Source organism: Engystomops pustulosus, chromosome 9 (genome assembly GCF_040894005.1).
Source record: "Engystomops pustulosus chromosome 9, aEngPut4.maternal, whole genome shotgun sequence".
NCBI classification, from domain to species: domain Eukaryota; kingdom Metazoa; phylum Chordata; class Amphibia; order Anura; family Leptodactylidae; genus Engystomops; species Engystomops pustulosus.
The window spans coordinates 23,725,915-23,743,946 of NC_092419.1; the positions used below are offsets into that span (position 1 = coordinate 23,725,915).

The 18,032-nt window shown below is 45.6% G+C and overlaps 1 protein-coding gene across 4 annotated transcripts in view; it reads right to left on the reverse strand.

Moving 5' to 3' along the window:
• Window positions 1-18,032, reverse strand: part of DIAPH2 (diaphanous related formin 2) — a 784,751-nt gene that overhangs the window by 262,441 nt on the left and 504,278 nt on the right. For all 4 annotated transcript variants that reach the window (XM_072125632.1, XM_072125631.1, XM_072125630.1 and 1 more), the window contains one exon: window positions 14,984-15,109. In XM_072125632.1, coding sequence (XP_071981733.1) covers window positions 14,984-15,109 — 126 coding nt within the window. The remainder of the gene's footprint in view (window positions 1-14,983; window positions 15,110-18,032) is intronic.

Below are 18,032 nucleotides of genomic sequence, written 5' to 3' on the forward strand. Positions count from 1 at the left end.
GTACCTGGCTCTGAAGAAAGTCCTCAAAGGATTGTCTGATCTCCGCTTCCTCCAGGAGAGACGAATTGAGCTTCCAGTAGCCTCTTCCCATCCGGGGGGTCTCTGTAACATTCAGAGAAAACAAAATTAGACAGTGGTCGGAGAACTCCACCTCAACAACGGACACTGCTGAAGAGATGGCTTCCTCCTTTAAATAAAACCTGTCTATTCTAGACCTGCAGCTACCCCTATAATAGGTGAACCCCGCGTGGCCTGGGGTGTGCCGGATGTGGACATCCACCAGGCGAGCCTCACTAGCTATGCTATTAAGAGCGACGCTATCATAAGTCAGCTTGTCTCTGGAACCTCCCCTATCCTGGGACCTCGTGACAGCATTGAAGTCCCCTCCAAAGACCACCTGCCGACTTGTAAAAAGGTAGGGCTTGATCCTCATAAAGAGACACTTCCTGTCCCACTTGGACTGGGGACCATAGATGTTAATTAGGCGAAGTTCTTGTCCCTTCATGAGGACATCCATGATCAGGCACCTCCCCATTTCTAACTCAATAACTCGTCGGCATTCTACCGGTGCGGTAAAAAGGACCGCCACTCCGCTATACGGCTCGGCCGCAAGAGACCAATAGGAAGGCCCGTGTCTCCATTCCCTCTTAGCTTTAAACACGGCCGCCAAATCTGGCAGCCTGGTCTCCTGCAAAAATAAAATGTCGGCTTCAACACGGCCGAGAAAATCAAAGGCCGCAAATCTAGCCGCATCAGACTTAATGCTGGCGACATTAATGGACGCCAGCGTCAACGGAGTGGGTGCCGCCATCATGAGTGATTGAGTTAAACAGCTTTTTTCTTATTGCTTCCCCTCCCCCGACTCTCCTCTGACGATGATCCCCTTTCTTTTTTCCCATCAGATTTAGGGCAACTTCTTTTTAATGAAATTGTGGTGTCCATGTTATTATTGGACCCCAAGGACCCACCCGGACCACCCTCTCCTTCGTCCTTGTCTCCTGACTCTGAGTCAGTCTCCCACTCTGAGGACCCAGCTTCCCCAGAGGATAGAGACTCAGCGCCCCCTGCAGGCTGCTCCGCCGCCACCTCCAGAACCCCACCCTCAGCCTCTCCTTCCGAGGAGGCGATCTCATCGAGGGTGAGGAACCGGTTGGAAAGCTCAACCAGAGGGGAGGAAGTTTTCCCTTCCTTAGGTACCTTAGATAGGCCGCGCTTTTTCTTTTTCTGCTTGCGCTTATTTTCTAGCCAAATCCTGTTATCCTCATCCATACTCTCATAATGGGAGGACGTGGAGGACATGGCACCTTTCTCGCGCTCCATCCTCCTGACCTCCTCATCAAACTCATCATCCCTCAGGGCCTCAGTAGCATGACCAGCCTCTGAGGAAGGACCCAGGGTCACCCCAGCAACCTGAGGCTTCCCCAGTTCTCTCCCTTTTTGTCTGGCTTCAAGCCGCCTCAACTGAGAAGGTGACTTATTCTTACTTTTCTTCACAGGCCCCTCAGCTCCTCCACCTCTGCTGGTACCTTCCCCAGCAGAAGCAACCTCATGGCTCTCCTCCACTGGGGTCACAACCGCATTGGCAAAGGAGCGAGGACAACGGCTGAAAGGGTGACCGAGCTCACCACACAGGTTACACCTAATGTCCTTACAGGATGCAGCGAGATGACCTAGCCCACCACACAAAGCGCACTTCTGCACTTGGCAGCTGGCGCTAAAGTGTGTGGGGTCACCGCACCTGTGACAGACCTTCGGCTGCCCCTGGTAGAAAATCAGGATTCTGTCCCGTCCAAGAAAGGCTGAAGAAGGAATGTGGGCGACTGTGCCGCCTGAACACTTCAACTTCATCATGAAGGTCCAGGCTCCAGACCAAATGCCAAATTCATCGCGGTTTTTCTGAGGTACCTGAACTACTTCGCCATAACGACTTAGCCACGTCATGATGTCCATGCAAGAAAGTGACTCGTTACGGGTCAAAACGGTCACCTTCTTGACTGCGTTTTGGCGAGACACTGCTTGCACAGCAAAGTCTCGCCATGCGGGCTCGTTCTTTGCCAGCTCATAATTCGACCAGAAGAGCTCTAAGCCCTCCGGCCGAACAAAGCTGACATCGAACTCCGGAGTACCATAAGGATGTATCAGGGCAAAGATGTCACTAGCCCTGAAGTTCATCTTCAGGAGGAGCTCCACCACCCTTGACCTGGGTGGGCATGCGTCACTGCCCCTCCAGCGAAGACGAACCACATTCCTACGGGCAGCTCCGGGCCCGGTTGTGGGTAAAGACCATACAGTCTCTCCCCCCCTTTTCTCTTGGAAGGCTGCCAGGCCATGCCTGTCTGTCCAGAAGGACAGATCAACATCTCTCCCCTCTACAGTGATTGACTTTTCCCCTCTCCTGAGAGCCTCCAGAAGACGCCTTTGCAAAACGCTGTTCCCAGAGCCAGGAGACAAGGAGTTAACCCCACTTGCCCCAGCGGTGACACTCGCATAGCTCCTTATAGGAGCGGCCACCACTGGGGGTGCAGAAGGTCCAGCACGCACAACAGGATCACCCCCCTCAGCACCATTCACCACTCCCACATTCACCACACTATGTGCATTACTGCCTCGCTTCCTTGCATCACTCACACCAGCTGGGCCAGGAGGACCTGGGGTTGCCTCGGCGTCACTGGGCACTGGGGGTAGAGCCACCTCCATAGCTGATACAGCCTGAGAAGAGGCAGCTCCAACCCCGATCTTAAAGGTGCCCTCTGCCTCATTGGCATTAACCCCTTGTTGTCCAGTAGTTTTTTTAATATTTCTGCTCTGCTGCTCGCTGGATGCAAGAGGCCACTTGCCCTTGCAGACTCCGGACAGTCTTTTTGTGCCCTCTCCAGGGTCTGATGATCCAATGCAAAACAACACTTTTCCTGCGCCTTTCTCTGCAGGATGCTTGGGAGGCGCTGCACCACAAGCCCCAGCAGCCCCATCACACTGCCGCTGCTCACCGGAGCTAGATGCAGCCACAGTGCTAGGGGCCACAGGAGCCACCGCCACTGCCCCTGGCACCGGGCCACCCCCCCCTCCCACTAGGGGGCAGCGCACAGTACCAGGACCTGCTGGATCGCCCTCACTGTCCGGCCTTTCGGCCGATGCCTTCCCTGCACCATCCTTGCTACTGCAAACAAGGCTGGTGCTCTGCGCCATGATGGAACGTGGCTTTGCAATCTCCCCGCACCCTGGCACCAAGTCCACTGCAGGATTCGTGCTGGGCTGGGTAACGGGGCCTACACGACAGGCTGGCACTGCTGCCCGCCCGGAGGGAACAGGGAGGGGACGAAACACCAGATTCACCTCCTGAGACGCCTTGGTCTTCCTGGCTCTCTTCTTTCTCTTTGGGTCGTCATCTGGCATATCATCGCCGAAGGAAAAGTTCTGGAGGTGAACTGGGGACTCGAGCTGACGTATTTGAGCCATTAGCGCCCCCCCCTGGCCGCTGTCATCACTTTCCTCCTCCAGGTTGGCAGAGCCGCAGCCTGATGGTAATGGCGCTTGCTCCGCAGGCAGCCTGTCGTGCGAGGCCTGCTGGTGTTGGTGCAGGCCACCAGACGGACACGGCAGGTCTTCCTCATCCTCCTCATCATCGCCATCATCCGCCTGGATCTGAAGCCCCTTCAGTTTTCTTAACTGCTCCTGGCGCATGTCATCAAACCGGGCATCATTCTCCAACTTTTCACGGAACGGACCGCTGTGCTCGCGGATTAGATGTCGCTTCTCCTGCAGAGCGGTGACCTCGGCTTTTAGTCTGTCTATGGTGGTAAGAAAATCAGACTTTTTCTTCTTAGTGGCCACCCCCGCTAGGGCCAAGGTCTCCCTTATCTCCTCCTGGAGCCTCCTCAGCGCTTTTCCAGCTTCCTCGTACTCACGGAGGTGCTCAGCAATCCGGGAGCCATAGATGGAAGCAGACTCCCGGGCCTTAAGATCACCCCATGCTTTTTGCACACCTCCGTGAGCACCCAGCTTTCCAGCTGAACCACCCAGCTTTCCCGCACACACATCCAGCTTTCCAGGAGGAGCACTCAGGCTGATGTCACTTGCCTTGATCTTCTGTGTTCCGGAGACCTTGCGGCTTCCCTGGGTCTTGGGGGTGGCAGCCGAGGTCACATCGCTGCGTCCTTGGCTCCGGGCAGATCTTCTTACCCCCTCCGCTTTGGCCGGTAACTGGTTTCTCCTGCCCCCCGCCGGCCTGGTCCGGGAGGCAGAAGCCTGGGATTTTCCTGCAGGATTCATCCCACAGAACCCACTCCCTCCCTGGGGAGGAGAGAGCAGGCCTGGGTGGATTGATCTTCCACCAGGTGGTGCAGGAGCTCAGCAGCACACAACCACACCCTTCAGTAGCACACAGCAGAATGAGATTGCACGCACTATTCTGCTGCTGGTGCAGTCACTGTGTACATACATGACATTACTTATCCTGTACTGATCCTGAGTTACATCCTGTATTATACCCCAGAGCTGCACTCACTATTCTGCTGCTGGTGCAGTCACTGCGCACATACATGACATTACTTATCCTGTACTGATCCTGAGTTACACCCTGTATTATACTCCAGAGCTGCACTCACTATTCTGCTGGTGCAGTCACTGTGTACATACATGCCATTACTTATCCTGTACTGATCCTGAGTTACATCCTGTATTATACTTCAGAGCTGCACTCACTATTCTGCTGGTGGAGTAACTTTAGATAAAATGTCACACATGGCATCCCTCATGACATGTAGTGACTGTGGATGAATTAGTTCTTCTTGTTGGGGGCTGGGTGTTTAGCAGTTGAGGACAAGGTTCCATATTGTCGGAGCCCCTCTTAATGACACGTTACGCTGCGGTCATTATCTTCTATGACAACTTCATGTATCACATTATGTTTCTCTATATGATAGTAATTAAGACAAATGGAGAGCGACACAATGAGCAGAGTGAATGATGGGAGTGTTGTGAGATGTTCTGCAGAGCCATTATATCCATTATTTGACAGAATATTGATTTCTAATTAATTTGCAATCACGTTGATGCCTCCCTCCCTTTCCGCCTCACAGTAAATTGGCTTTTGATAAGTTGCGGCTGCAGCCACCCCCGGAACGCAGAGGTTGGCGGATTCCATTTCACAGACTCTGCATAATTGATTAACTCACCGCAGAAAACTTATTAAATTGCACTTTGAGGGTCTCGCCTCCCAAATCCTCACCGCCAACACACAACTGTCTGCGCATAAACAAAGTGGCTCCAATAGCATCGTCCTGTCAGGGACAGGAATCAACCATTATGGGGACTGCCGATAGGACCCTCCCATTATAGAGATTGGGGGGAAACAAAGGTCTTACAGGTGGGATGTGGAGAGACCATGTGACTTGTCATAGTCTAGAAACTTCACTCATGATCCAACATCACTTAAAGTGTTATTCCCACAAAGACAAGATTCTTAAATATACTCAGAATAACAAAATAACACATTCTCTATTTAACAAAAATACAGTATTTCAGATATAATTCAAACCTGTCTCTATCAGTCCTGGTGTACACAATTTCGGTTACTGTGGGATCGGACCACTAATCTTCTGGTTAGGGTAGGACAGATTCTTTTCATGAATAGCTTCTCCTGTTTGCACACTGCAGGGCTCTCTGTCTCCAGGCCCTCCCCATCCATTACATGACCAACTCAGACATAGGCACTTCCTGCCAGCAAGCAGCATGCACAGACTTATGCTTCAAGCTACAGCTAAGATAGGATCTTTATAGAAGGGAAGGTGGCATGTAGCAGGGCGGACCGTGTGGGTTATAGCTGAGTATCATTGTGTGTAATATGTATCTTATGGATCTCATCATCTATCATCTGTCTCATTTCTTTTTCTATGTGTCAAATACTAGTAGAATGTTCAGAAGGTAAATGAAAGTGTAGATAAACCCTGTACCCTGATAATCTAGGCACATTGTCATCACACAGCATCTTCTAGCACAGAGAAATCATGAAGTGTCAGCTTAGAGAGTCCCCGCTCACACTCTGGAATCTTACACTGACCATCAATGAGTGATAGGAGCTACAACAGCAATAAAACAGGGTAAAATTGTAAAGTAAAGGGTAAAAATGTATCTTTATAGTGTAAACATCAAAAGGAGGCTATAAGTTGAGAACTTTCTTTCATTGGAAAACCACTTTAAAACATATTTTAGGGGATTTTACAAACCTTTCCAGGTAAGACCCATCCTTAAAGGGACTTTTCTGTGCACTGACATTGGTGACCAACATCGATCAGATGTTTCTATCGCCCCCTACACCAGAAACAACACATAGAACATACAAGCAAAAACACCTCCATTCTGTAACTAGTGGTCAAGCTGTGTTCCTGCAACTCAGGAACTTAGGTTAGACTACAGGATTACAGCGTCTCTAAGTGCAACAAGTGTGTGTCATCATGCTGCGGTGAGCACAGCAGTGTGAGGACACACCCCCAGTGCACTTGGAGAAGCTACAATCCTGGAAAATAAATCCAGATATCACAGTCCTGCTGCTACTAGCAATATACACTCACCGGCCACTTCATTAGGTACACCATGCTAGTAACGGGTTGAACCCCCTTTTGCCTTCAGAACTGCCTCAATTCTTCGTGGCATAGATACAACAAGGTGCTGGAAGCTCCTCAGAGATTTTGGTCCATATTGACATGATGGCATCACACAGTTGCCGCAGATTTGTCGGCTGCACATCCATGATGCGAATCTCCCGTTCCACCACATCCCAAAGATGCTCTATTGGATTGAGATCTGGTGACTGTGGAGGCCATTTGAGTCCAGTGACCTCATTGTCATGTTCAAGAAACCAGTCTGAGATGATTCCAGCTTTATGACATGGCGCATTATCCTGCTGAAAGTAGCCATCAGATGTTACAGGGTACATTGTGCTCATAAAGGGATGGACATGGTCAGCAACAATACTCAGGTAGGCTGTGGCGTTGCAACGATGATCAATTGGAACCAAGGGGCCCAAAAAGTGCCAAGAAAATATTCCCCACACCATGACACCACCACCACCAGCCTGAACCGTTGATACAAGGCAGGATGGATCCATGCTTTCATGTTGTTGATGCCAAATTCTGACCCTACCACCCGAATGTCGCAGCAGAAATCGAGACTCATCAGACCAGGCAACGTTTTTCCAATCTTCTACTGTCCAATTTCCATGAGCTTGTGCAAATTGTAGCCTCAGTTTCCTGTTCTTAGCTGAAAGGAGTGGCACCCGGTGTGATCTTCTGCTGCTGTAGCCCATCTGCCTCAAAGTTCGACGTACCTTGCGTTCAGAGATGCTCTTCTGCCTACCTTGGTTGTAACGGGTGGCGATTTGAGTCACTGTTGCCTTTCTATCAGCTTGAACCAGTCTGCCCATTCTCCTCTGACCTCTGGCATCAACAAGGCATTTCCGCCCACAGAACTGCCGCTCACTGGATGTTTTTTCTTTTTCGGACCATTCTCTGTAAACCCTAGAGATGGTTATGAGTGAAAATCCCAGTAGATCAGCAGTTTCTGAAATACTCAGACCAGCCCTTCTGGCACCAACAACCATGCCACGTTCAAAGGCCTCAAATCACCTTTCTTCTCCATACTGATGCTCGGGAGAACTGCAGGAGATTGTCTTGACCATGTCTACATGCCTAAATCCACTGAGTTGCCGCCATGTGATTGGCTGATTAGAAATTAAGTGTTAACGAGCAGTTGGACAGGTGTACCTAATAAAGTGGCCGGTGAGTGTACATAAAGGTATGATTACACATCCCTCCAGGGACAATCCGTAACACTGGTTGCAGAGAGTTCAGAGTACAGCAGTGTAAAGCAGCACCCCCCAATGCACTTGGAGAAGCTACAATCCTGGAATATACTTTTATATTTTAAAGTACTGCTGCAACTAACAGCATAAACAAAGTTCTGAATCCAAATCTTTTCAGGGACACAGCCTGACACTGGCTGCAGAGAGCACAGCAGTGTAATAGTATTAATACACATCTCTCCAGGGACAATGAAAAACACAGGCTGCAGAGGGTGCAGAGCACAGCAGTGTGTGGGAATACCCCCATTGGAATCCTGGAATGTAAATCCATATTTCACAGTCCTGATACTAGTAACATACACAAACATTTGATTAAACATCTCTACAGGGACAATACATAACACTGGCTGCAGGGAGCACAGAGCACAGCAGTGTGAGAGATAATAACATATCTCTCCAGGGACAATCCATAACACTGGCTTCAGAGAGCACAGCAGTGTGAGGTATGATTACACATCTCTCCAGGGACATTACATAACACTGGCTGCAGAGAGCACAGAGCACAGCAGTGTATGGTATGATGACACATCTCTCCAGAGACAATACGTAACATGGTGACCCCTGCTGACAGTTTCCCTGTGTAATGTAGACATGTAGTGAGTCAGTGTGTATCCTTGTCGCTGGTGCTGAGGAAGGAGAAGGCGCTGGGTCAGGATTTATGTTGGATCTGTCATTATTCAGCAGGAGACTCTCGCACATTAGAGCGCGGCTCCATTATTCACGGGGCGCAGCGCTGCCTCTTGGCTCGCCATCAGACAATGAGAATCGCTGGGTATTGCTTTTTTTTTTTAAAATTAGGCCGAGAGATTTAAAGACTTCAGCCGGTTAAAGTTGAAAATTTCAATACCCAAAATGTGTCGTGGAGTCTCCTCAGCCAATTCTAGACTTTAAATCTCCCATTCCTGTTAGAAATGAAGGACTGGCTGGATGTGCAGGACTGAGCGGGAGCCAGCTGGCCGCCGTACAAGTGGGTAGAACGCTCTGCAGGGCACATTAGTCAGCGAGAGGCCGCCATGGCGTGAATGTGCGGCTGTTCCCGGTACAATGGCCTCAGTCAGGACTTATCTAGCATCGCTCTGTGATTACAGATACTGCCCCTGACACTGACTGCTGGAGACACAGGACACAAGAAAACGGTTTATGTTAATCGTCCCTCCATGTGTTAGCGGCCAAGAGCCCAACAATAATCAGTGACACAAATGTCAAGTCTGACTCACCCAAAACACATGTAGCAGAGCTAAAGGTGCACCTGTAGACTGGTGTTAGGTATTGTCCGTGGAGAGATGAGTAATCATACCTCACACTGCTGTGCTCTGTGCTCTCTGCAGCCAGTGTTATGTTTTGTCCCTGGAGAGATGTGTAATCAGACCTCACACTGCTGTGCTCTGTGCTCTCTACATCAAATGTTAGGGATTGTCCCAGAAGAGATGTGTAATCATACCTCACACTGCTCTGCTCTGTGCTCTCTGCAGCCAGTGCTAGGTAATGGCCCTGGAGAGATGAGTAATAAGACCTCACACTGCTGTGTCCTGTGCTCTCTGCAACCAGTGTTATGTATTGTCCCTGGAGAGATGTGTAATTATACCTTACACTGCTGTGCCCTGTGCTCTCTGCAACAAGTGTTATGTATTGTCCCTGGAGAGATGTGTAATCAGACCTTACACTGCTGTGTAAGGACTGTGATAAAACACCCGTCTGTTTTTTGCTTTTTTTTGCAGATCTGTAATAATGGACGACACATGGGTGAATCTTGTGGATATCTATCTCGGTAACAGATTACACGCTGATCACATTCCATTGTTTACCTCCCCAACCGCTCAGGTTCATGTGTAAGAAGCCCAAGGCCTCGTGTCCCATGATCCGTCTCTATTACTTTTGGCTGGGTCACTCGGCACATACATGTGGCAATGGACACACTGCTGTGTGTATGAGCCCATAACAATACATGGGGACATGCGCTGGCCACTCAAACAACCGCCATAACCCTAGGTCCTAGTCTGATGTTTCTATCACATTGAGGAGCTCATGTTTTAAAAAGTCAACGCTCAAAGAATTGCAAAATTTTGACAACATTTTGTTATCACCCTAAATCACTTTACATCAACTTATAGAATCCAGTAATGTCAGTCGCCATCCAAGGACATGAATATCTGACCGTGATGAAACTTCTGCAAATCTCCAACATCATTTCTCATTTTCTATTATAATGGGGCAGATTTACTTACCCGGTCCGTTCGCGATCCAGCGGCGCGTTCTCTGCGGTGGATTCGGGTCCTTCGGGTCCTCCGCCGTCCACCAGGTGGTGCTGCTGCGCTGAAGTTCCCTGGAGGTGCGCTGGAATGCCCTGAAATTCACCGGCCTATACCTGGTGAAGGTAAGTGTAATTTTCGCGACACATTTTTTGTTTTAAATGCAGCGGTTTTTCCGAATCCGTCGGGTTTTCGTTCGGCCGCGCCCCCCATTTCCGGCGCGTGCATGCCGGCGCCGATGCTCCACAATCCGATCGCGTGCGCCAAATTCTGGGGGCAATTCAGGGAAAATCGGCGCAAATCGGAAATATTCAGGTAACACGTCGGGAAAACGCGAATCAGGCTCTTAGTAAATGACCCCCAATGTGTTTTACATTCTATTTCTTTTACACCTTTCGTGCAGCTTTGCTCCTTAGTGATCTGTCATTGAGTTGACTTCCTTTTAGTATTGTATTGGCTTCAACATGTTGATGAAGTAGAAGTCAACTAACACTTTTGCCAAAATTTTACCCAAATTTTCTACCGGTCGGAATCATTACAACACAGTAAAGCAGTGATATCCGGCTGTGAGCACAATATTCAGGTAAAGCAGCATCTTGTATTCTTCTTTATGCATTATGTATTTTACATAATGTAAGATGCATTTTATCCATGTTTTACGCCTTCGCTCCTTGATTCAGTTACCCTGATTTATTTTTCTGTCGTTGACTTGTGTCTTTAGTGGTCGGATGGCTTCATCACGTTGATGAGCTGTAGGCAGTCAGCTCCGCGGCCCGGTCACCCCCAGCTGGTGTCTATTTATACGTGTTAGGAAGCTCGGTGGCTGCGGCGCAGGCCTGAGCGCCTCCACAGGGAGTGATTAATGGTTTGACATCTCCAGCCTCTTCCCCTGGATTCCTTCATGCATTCACAAGAAGTCTATGAAATGCCACAACTTGTAAATCTCATAGAACATTCCGCACGGTAAACACACGCTTATGTGAAGTGCCAGGAACCTGCGGAATATCTCGCCGGACCCGTCCCACCTCATGTCCCGCTGTCACATGTAATATCTGCCGCCTTACATCCAACATACATTGGGGGTCATTTACTAAGGGCCCGATCCGAATATTTCCGATTTGCTCCGATTTTCCCTGAATTGCCCCGGGATTTTGGCGCATGTGATCGTATTGTGCACGTGACGGCAATCGGGGGGCGTGGGCGTAAAAAAAAAACTACGGATTCGGTAAAACCGCCGCATTTAAAAAAAAAAAGTGTCACTTGACACGCACTTACCTGCACCCAGCGGAGGACGGTGAACTTCAGTGCAATCCGACGAACTTCAGCGCAGCAGCGACACCTAGTGGACATCGGGGGAACTACCTTAGTGAATCCCGGGGAACTACCTTAGTGAATGGACCGGGTAAGTAAATCTGCCCCATTATATTTACCAACAAAGGAAGATCATAAGATGTATAAGTGCTGATTTTTAATAATCATAATGCATATTATCCGTCCATCAATCGTCCGCCATACACCCGGATCATTTCGTATTCGCTGTAATGTCATCTGCTACTTCAGAGCTTGCAGAATTTCTATTGAAAAACCTTTTTTATTTCTCGGTGTTTTTTTTTTTTTGAGAACGTGAAATTTGCATCACAATGGAAGTAATGTAAAAGTGTCAGACTGTGCTGGGTGTCACTCAAAATCTAAATTGGGCACATTTTTGAAAATTAAAGAAATTTTAGAAGTTGAAAGGAAATAATAAAGTGAATAAATTCTGTGCGGTCCTCAAGATACAATGGAGTGAATGTTTATTGTTCAGACTATGAAACTTCTCGATGCTGAGCGCAGTTAAAGGCGTTTGCTAGGACTGACATATGAGGACCTTTGCTCATTCGTATGAGATCAGCGGCACTTCTGCTCCCGGGTCTGGTGTCTCACACTCACTCATTCACTACAGTGTTTGTAGCTCACTTCCGGGGCCATAGTAATCTGCGACACCAAGCGATACGGCAGTGCTACTACACCTATCCTGTATATATGGACACAGCACAGTACTGCTACTACACCTATCCTGTATATATGGACACAGCACAGTACTGCTACTACACCTATCCTGTATATATGGGCACAGCACAGTACTACTACTCCAATCCTGTATATATGGGCACAGCACAGTACTACTACTCCTATACTGTATATATGGGAACAGCACAGTACTACTACTCCTATCCTGTATATATAGGCACAGCACAGTACTACTAGCCCTATCCTGTATATATGGGCACAGTACTACTACTACTATACTGTATATATGGGCACAGCACAGTACTACTACCCCTATCCTGTATATATAGGCACAGCACAGTACTACTAGCCCTATCCTGTATATATGGGCACAGTACTACTACTCCTATACTGTATATATGGGCACAGCATGGTACTAATACTCCTATACTGTATATGTGGGCACAGCACAGTACTACTACTGCTATCCTGTATATATGGACACAGCACAGTACTACTACTCAGAAACTGTATACATGGGCACAGCACAGTACTACTACTACTATCCTGTATATATGGACACAGCACAGTACTACTAATTCCATCCTGTATATATGGCACAACACAGTACTACTACTCCTATACTGTAAATATGGGCACAGCACAGTACTACTACTCCTATCCTGTATATATGGGCAGAGCACACTACTACTCCTATCCTGTATATATGGGCAGAGCACACTACTACTCCTATTCTCCTGTATATATGGGCACATCACAGTACTACTACTTCTATCCTACAACTTCTCACAGAAATTATGCAACCGTGTCTTTCCTCTCTGGTTCAGGCCGTACCGGGCAGAAAAACAGACATTTATCAAGATCGTTTGGAGCTGCAGGAGGCCGGAGCGGCGCTGATCAGCCCGGACATGAGCGGCTTACAATAGGGAAATATGATTATCTCTAATATACCACAGGACAAAATGTATCCAAAGCTTTCCAACCACATCTCCTCCAAGCAGATCCACCCAAAAATCATACAGAAAACAAAAAAATATACAAAACCTCCAGCAATAAAAGAATGGAATAAAAAGAGAACAAACCTATAGAAATATCACAGAATCCATAGATTTATACACAAATGTAAGAAAATCCATCCAGGAAATCTAATAATCCGATAATTTCTTCCAGAAGTGAAATACAATGTTACAAATGAACCGATCTGAGGAGTGCGACAAGAAAATGACATTTCTTCTGTGACTGCTGACAAGTAAAGAACATTTGATAATTCTATATGTGCACAAAATATAAAATGAAAATTTAAACTAATCTTCACTTTAGAAATCAGATACTTTACAATAACTACCGTATTTTTCGGACTATAAGGCACACTAAAAATCCTTTGATTTTCTCAGAAATCAAAGGTGCGCCTTATAGTCCAGTGCGCCTTATATATGACCGTACTTACAGACAACAGCTGCCTTGAACTGTGCACAGGTCTGCCACCTGCTGGTCATTCATCTTCATAATCTTCCACTAGAGCCGTGATCATTAATGATACTGGAAGAAGATCCTCCACTAGAGCCAAGATCACTAATGATACTAGAAGAAGATCCTCCACTAGAGCCAAGATCACTAATGATACTGGAAGAAGATCCTCCACTAGAGCCAAGATCACTAATGATACTGGAAGAAGATCCTCCACTAGAGCTGAGATCATTAATGATACTGGAAGAAGATCCTCCACTAGAACGAGATCACTAATGATACTGGAAGAAGATCCTCCACTAGAGCTGAGATCATAAATGATGCTGAAAGAAGATCCACCACTAAAGCCAAGATCATTAATGATACGGGAAGAAGATCCTCCACTAGAGCCGAGATCACTAATGATGCTGGAAGAAGATCCTCCACTAGAGCCGAGATCACTAATGAGGCTGGAAGAAGATCCTCCACTAGAACGAGATCACTAATGATACTGGAAGAAGATCCTCCACTAGGACCGAGATCACTAATGATGCTGGAAGAAGATCCTCCACTAGGACCGAGATCACTAATGATGCTGGAAGAAGATCCTCCACTAGGACCGAGATGACTAATGATGCTGGAAGAAGATCCTCCACTAGAACGAGATCACTAATGATGCTGGAAGAAGATCCTCCACTAGAACGAGATCACTAATGATACTGGAAGAAGATCCTCCACTAGAACGAGATCACTAATGATACTGGAAGAAGATCCTCCACTAGAACGAGATCATTAATGATACTGGAAGAAGATCCTCCACTAGAGCAGAGATCACTAATGATGCTGGAAGAAGATCCTCCACTAGGACCGAGATCACTAATGATACTGGAAGAAGATGCTCCACTAGGACCGAGATCACTAATGATACTGGAAGAAGATGCTCCACTAGGACCGAGATCACTAATGATACTGGAAGAAGATCCTCCACTAGAGCAGAGATCACTAATGATACTGGAAGAAGATCCTCCACTAGGACCGAGATCACTAATGATGCTGGAAGAAGATCCTCCACTAGAGCAGAGATCACTAATGATACTGGAAGAAGATCCTCCACTAGGACCGAGATCACTAATGATGCTGACCTTCTCTACATAAAACCACTAGATTGAGTCACATTGAACCCTTCTCTACCCTTAACAAGACATTGGGCCCCATTTACTAATGACCGTGCACCAGTTTTCCGCTCAGTCGGACCTTGCGGCAGATTTATCATAGAAATTCCTCCATCGCAACCACTCATCCTACTCACAGATGTGCGACATCAGGCTGGTGCCGAGAATCTCATGATGCGGAAATATTTAACTTGTGCTGAAGATTAATGTGAATGGCCTAAAAACAATCAAACTTCTAGAAAAGGATATATTCATTTTCTCCACAAACTTATCGTGAGCGTTGTCTGTTTTCGGAAAATTTTTTATGTCACCTTCTAGTCGTCTGATCTGGTTATCCATGGAGTCCAGGCTGGCCTTCAGGTTCTGAGCAGAAACTATGAGAGAGAACAAGAGGGGGTTAATAACTGCATTTACTGTATATAGATAGATAGATAGATAGATAGATAGATAGATAGATATGAGATAGATAGATATGAGATAGATAGATAGATAGATAGATAGATAGATATGAGATAGATAGATAGATAGATAGATAGATAGATAGATAGATAGGAGATAGATATGAAATAGATAGATATGAGATAGATAGATAGATAGATATGAGATAGATAGATAGATAGATAGATAGATAGGAGATAGATAGATAGATAGATAGATAGATAGATAGATAGGAGATAGATAGATAGATAGATAGATAGATAGATAGATATGAGATAGATAGATAGATAGATAGATAGATAGATAGATAGGAGATAGATAGATAGATAGATAGGAGATAGATAGATAGATAGATAGATAGATAGATAGATAGATATGAGATAGATAGATAGATAGATAGATAGATAGATAGATAGGAGATAGATAGATAGATAGATAGATAGATAGGAGATAGATAGATAGATAGATAGATAGATAGATAGATAGATATGAGATAGATAGATAGATAGGAGATAGATAGATAGATAGATAGATAGATAGATAGATAGATAGATAGATATGAGATAGATAGATAGATAGATAGATAGATAGATATGAGATAGATGATAGATATAAGATAGATAGGAGATAGATATGAAATAGATAGATATGAGCTAGATAGATAGATAGGAGATAGATAGATAGATAGATAGATAGATAGGAGATAGATAGATATGAGATAGATAGATAGATAGATAGATAGATAGATAGATAGATAGATATGAGATAGATAGATAGATAGATAGATAGATAGATAGGAGATAGATAGGAGATAGATAGATATGAGATAGATAGGAGATAGATAGATAGATAGATAGATAGATAGATAGATAGATAGATAGATAGATAGATAGGAGATAGATAGATAGATATGAGATAAATAGATAGATAGATAGATAGATAGATAGGAGATAGATAGATAGATATGAGATAGATAGATAGATAGATAGATAGATAGATAGATAGATAGGAGATAGATAGATAGATAGATAGATAGATAGATAGATAGGAGATAGATAGATAGATAGATAGATAGATAGATATGAGATAGATAGATATGAAATAGATGAATATGAGATAGATAGGAGATAAATAAATACAATAGATATCAGATACTTTTCTGCTATTGTTTCCATCCCTCACCCAAGGCGCTGACACATAGTAATAATGAATACAGACATCAACTGTTTAAAGTGATATCACTCTCATTTTGTGCATAATTATTCATCACCTAAGTATTGTTGCAGTTTTCTGGCATTAGGTGTGAACTTCAGCGAAGAAGATGTAATGTAATAATTTATAATGTAATAATTTATAAGTGCCGCGTCTTCACAGCACGAGACAAACTAAAACACTGATAATTAAATATCTTCTTCCATATTCATCTGCAGATCACTATTTATAGCAGCTGACACTGACAGCACACAAAATCCTGAGGAAATTTAATCATTTAAAGGGATAGTCTGTTCTTTGCTTCAAGTTTGCAATGTGCTGCAGAAGATATGGTATTTAACTCAGAAATGAAAAAGAGGAGACAAATATCTCCAGATTCAAAACACTAAATGCAGCAATGTCATGTATGTACACAGTGACTCCACCAGCAGAATAGTGAGTGCAGCTCTGGGGTATAATACAGGATGTAACTCAGGATCAGTACTGGATAAGTAATGTCATGTATGTACACAGTGACTCCACCAGCAGAATAGTGAGTGCAGCTCTGGGGTATAATACAGGATGTAACTCAGGATCAGTACTGGATAAGTAATGTCATGTATGTACACAGTGACTCCACCAGCAGAATAGTGAGTGCAGCTCTGGGGTATAATACAGGATGTAACTCAGGATCAGTACAGGATAAGTAATGTCATGTATGTACACAGTGACTCCACCAGCAGAATAGTGAGTGCAGCTTTGGAGTATAATACTGGATGTAACTCAGGATCAGTACAGGATAAGTAATGTCATGTATGTACACAGTGACTGCACCAGCAGCAGAATAGTGAGTGCAGCTCTGGAGTATAATATAGGATGTAACTCAGGATCAGTACAGCATAAGTAATGTCATGTATGTACACAGTGACTGCACCAGCAGAATAGTGAGTGCAGCTCTGGAGTATCATACAGGATGTAACTCAGGATCAGTACAGGATAAGTAATGTCATGTATGTACACAGTGACTGCACCAGCAGAATAGTGAGTGCAGCTCTGGAGTATCATACAGGATGTAACTCAGGATCAGTACAGGATAAGTAATGTCATGTATGTACACAGTGACTGCACCAGCAGAATAGTGAGTGCAGCTCTGGGGTATATATAACTCAGGATCAGTACAGGAAAAGTAATGTCATGTATGTACACAGTGACTGCACCAGCAGCAGAATAGTGAGTGCAGCTCTGGAGTATATATAACTCAGGATCAGTACAGGATAAGTAATGTCATGTATGTACACAGTGACTGCATCAGCAGAAGAATAGTGAGTGCAGCTCTGGGGTATAATACAGGATGTAACTCAGGATCAGTACAGGATAAGTTATGTCATGTATGTTCACAGTGACTGCACCAGCAGAATAGTGAGTGCAGCTCTGGAGTATAATACAGGAAGTAACTCAGGATCAGTACAGGATAAGTAATGTCATGTATGTACACAGTGACTGCACCAGCATAATAGTGAGTGTAGCTCTGGAGTATAATATAAGATATAACTCAGGATCAGTACAGGATAAGTAATGTCATGTATGTACACAGTGACTGCACCAGCAGCAGAATAGTGAGTGCAGCTCTGGGGTATAATACAGGATGTAACTCAGGATCAGTACAGG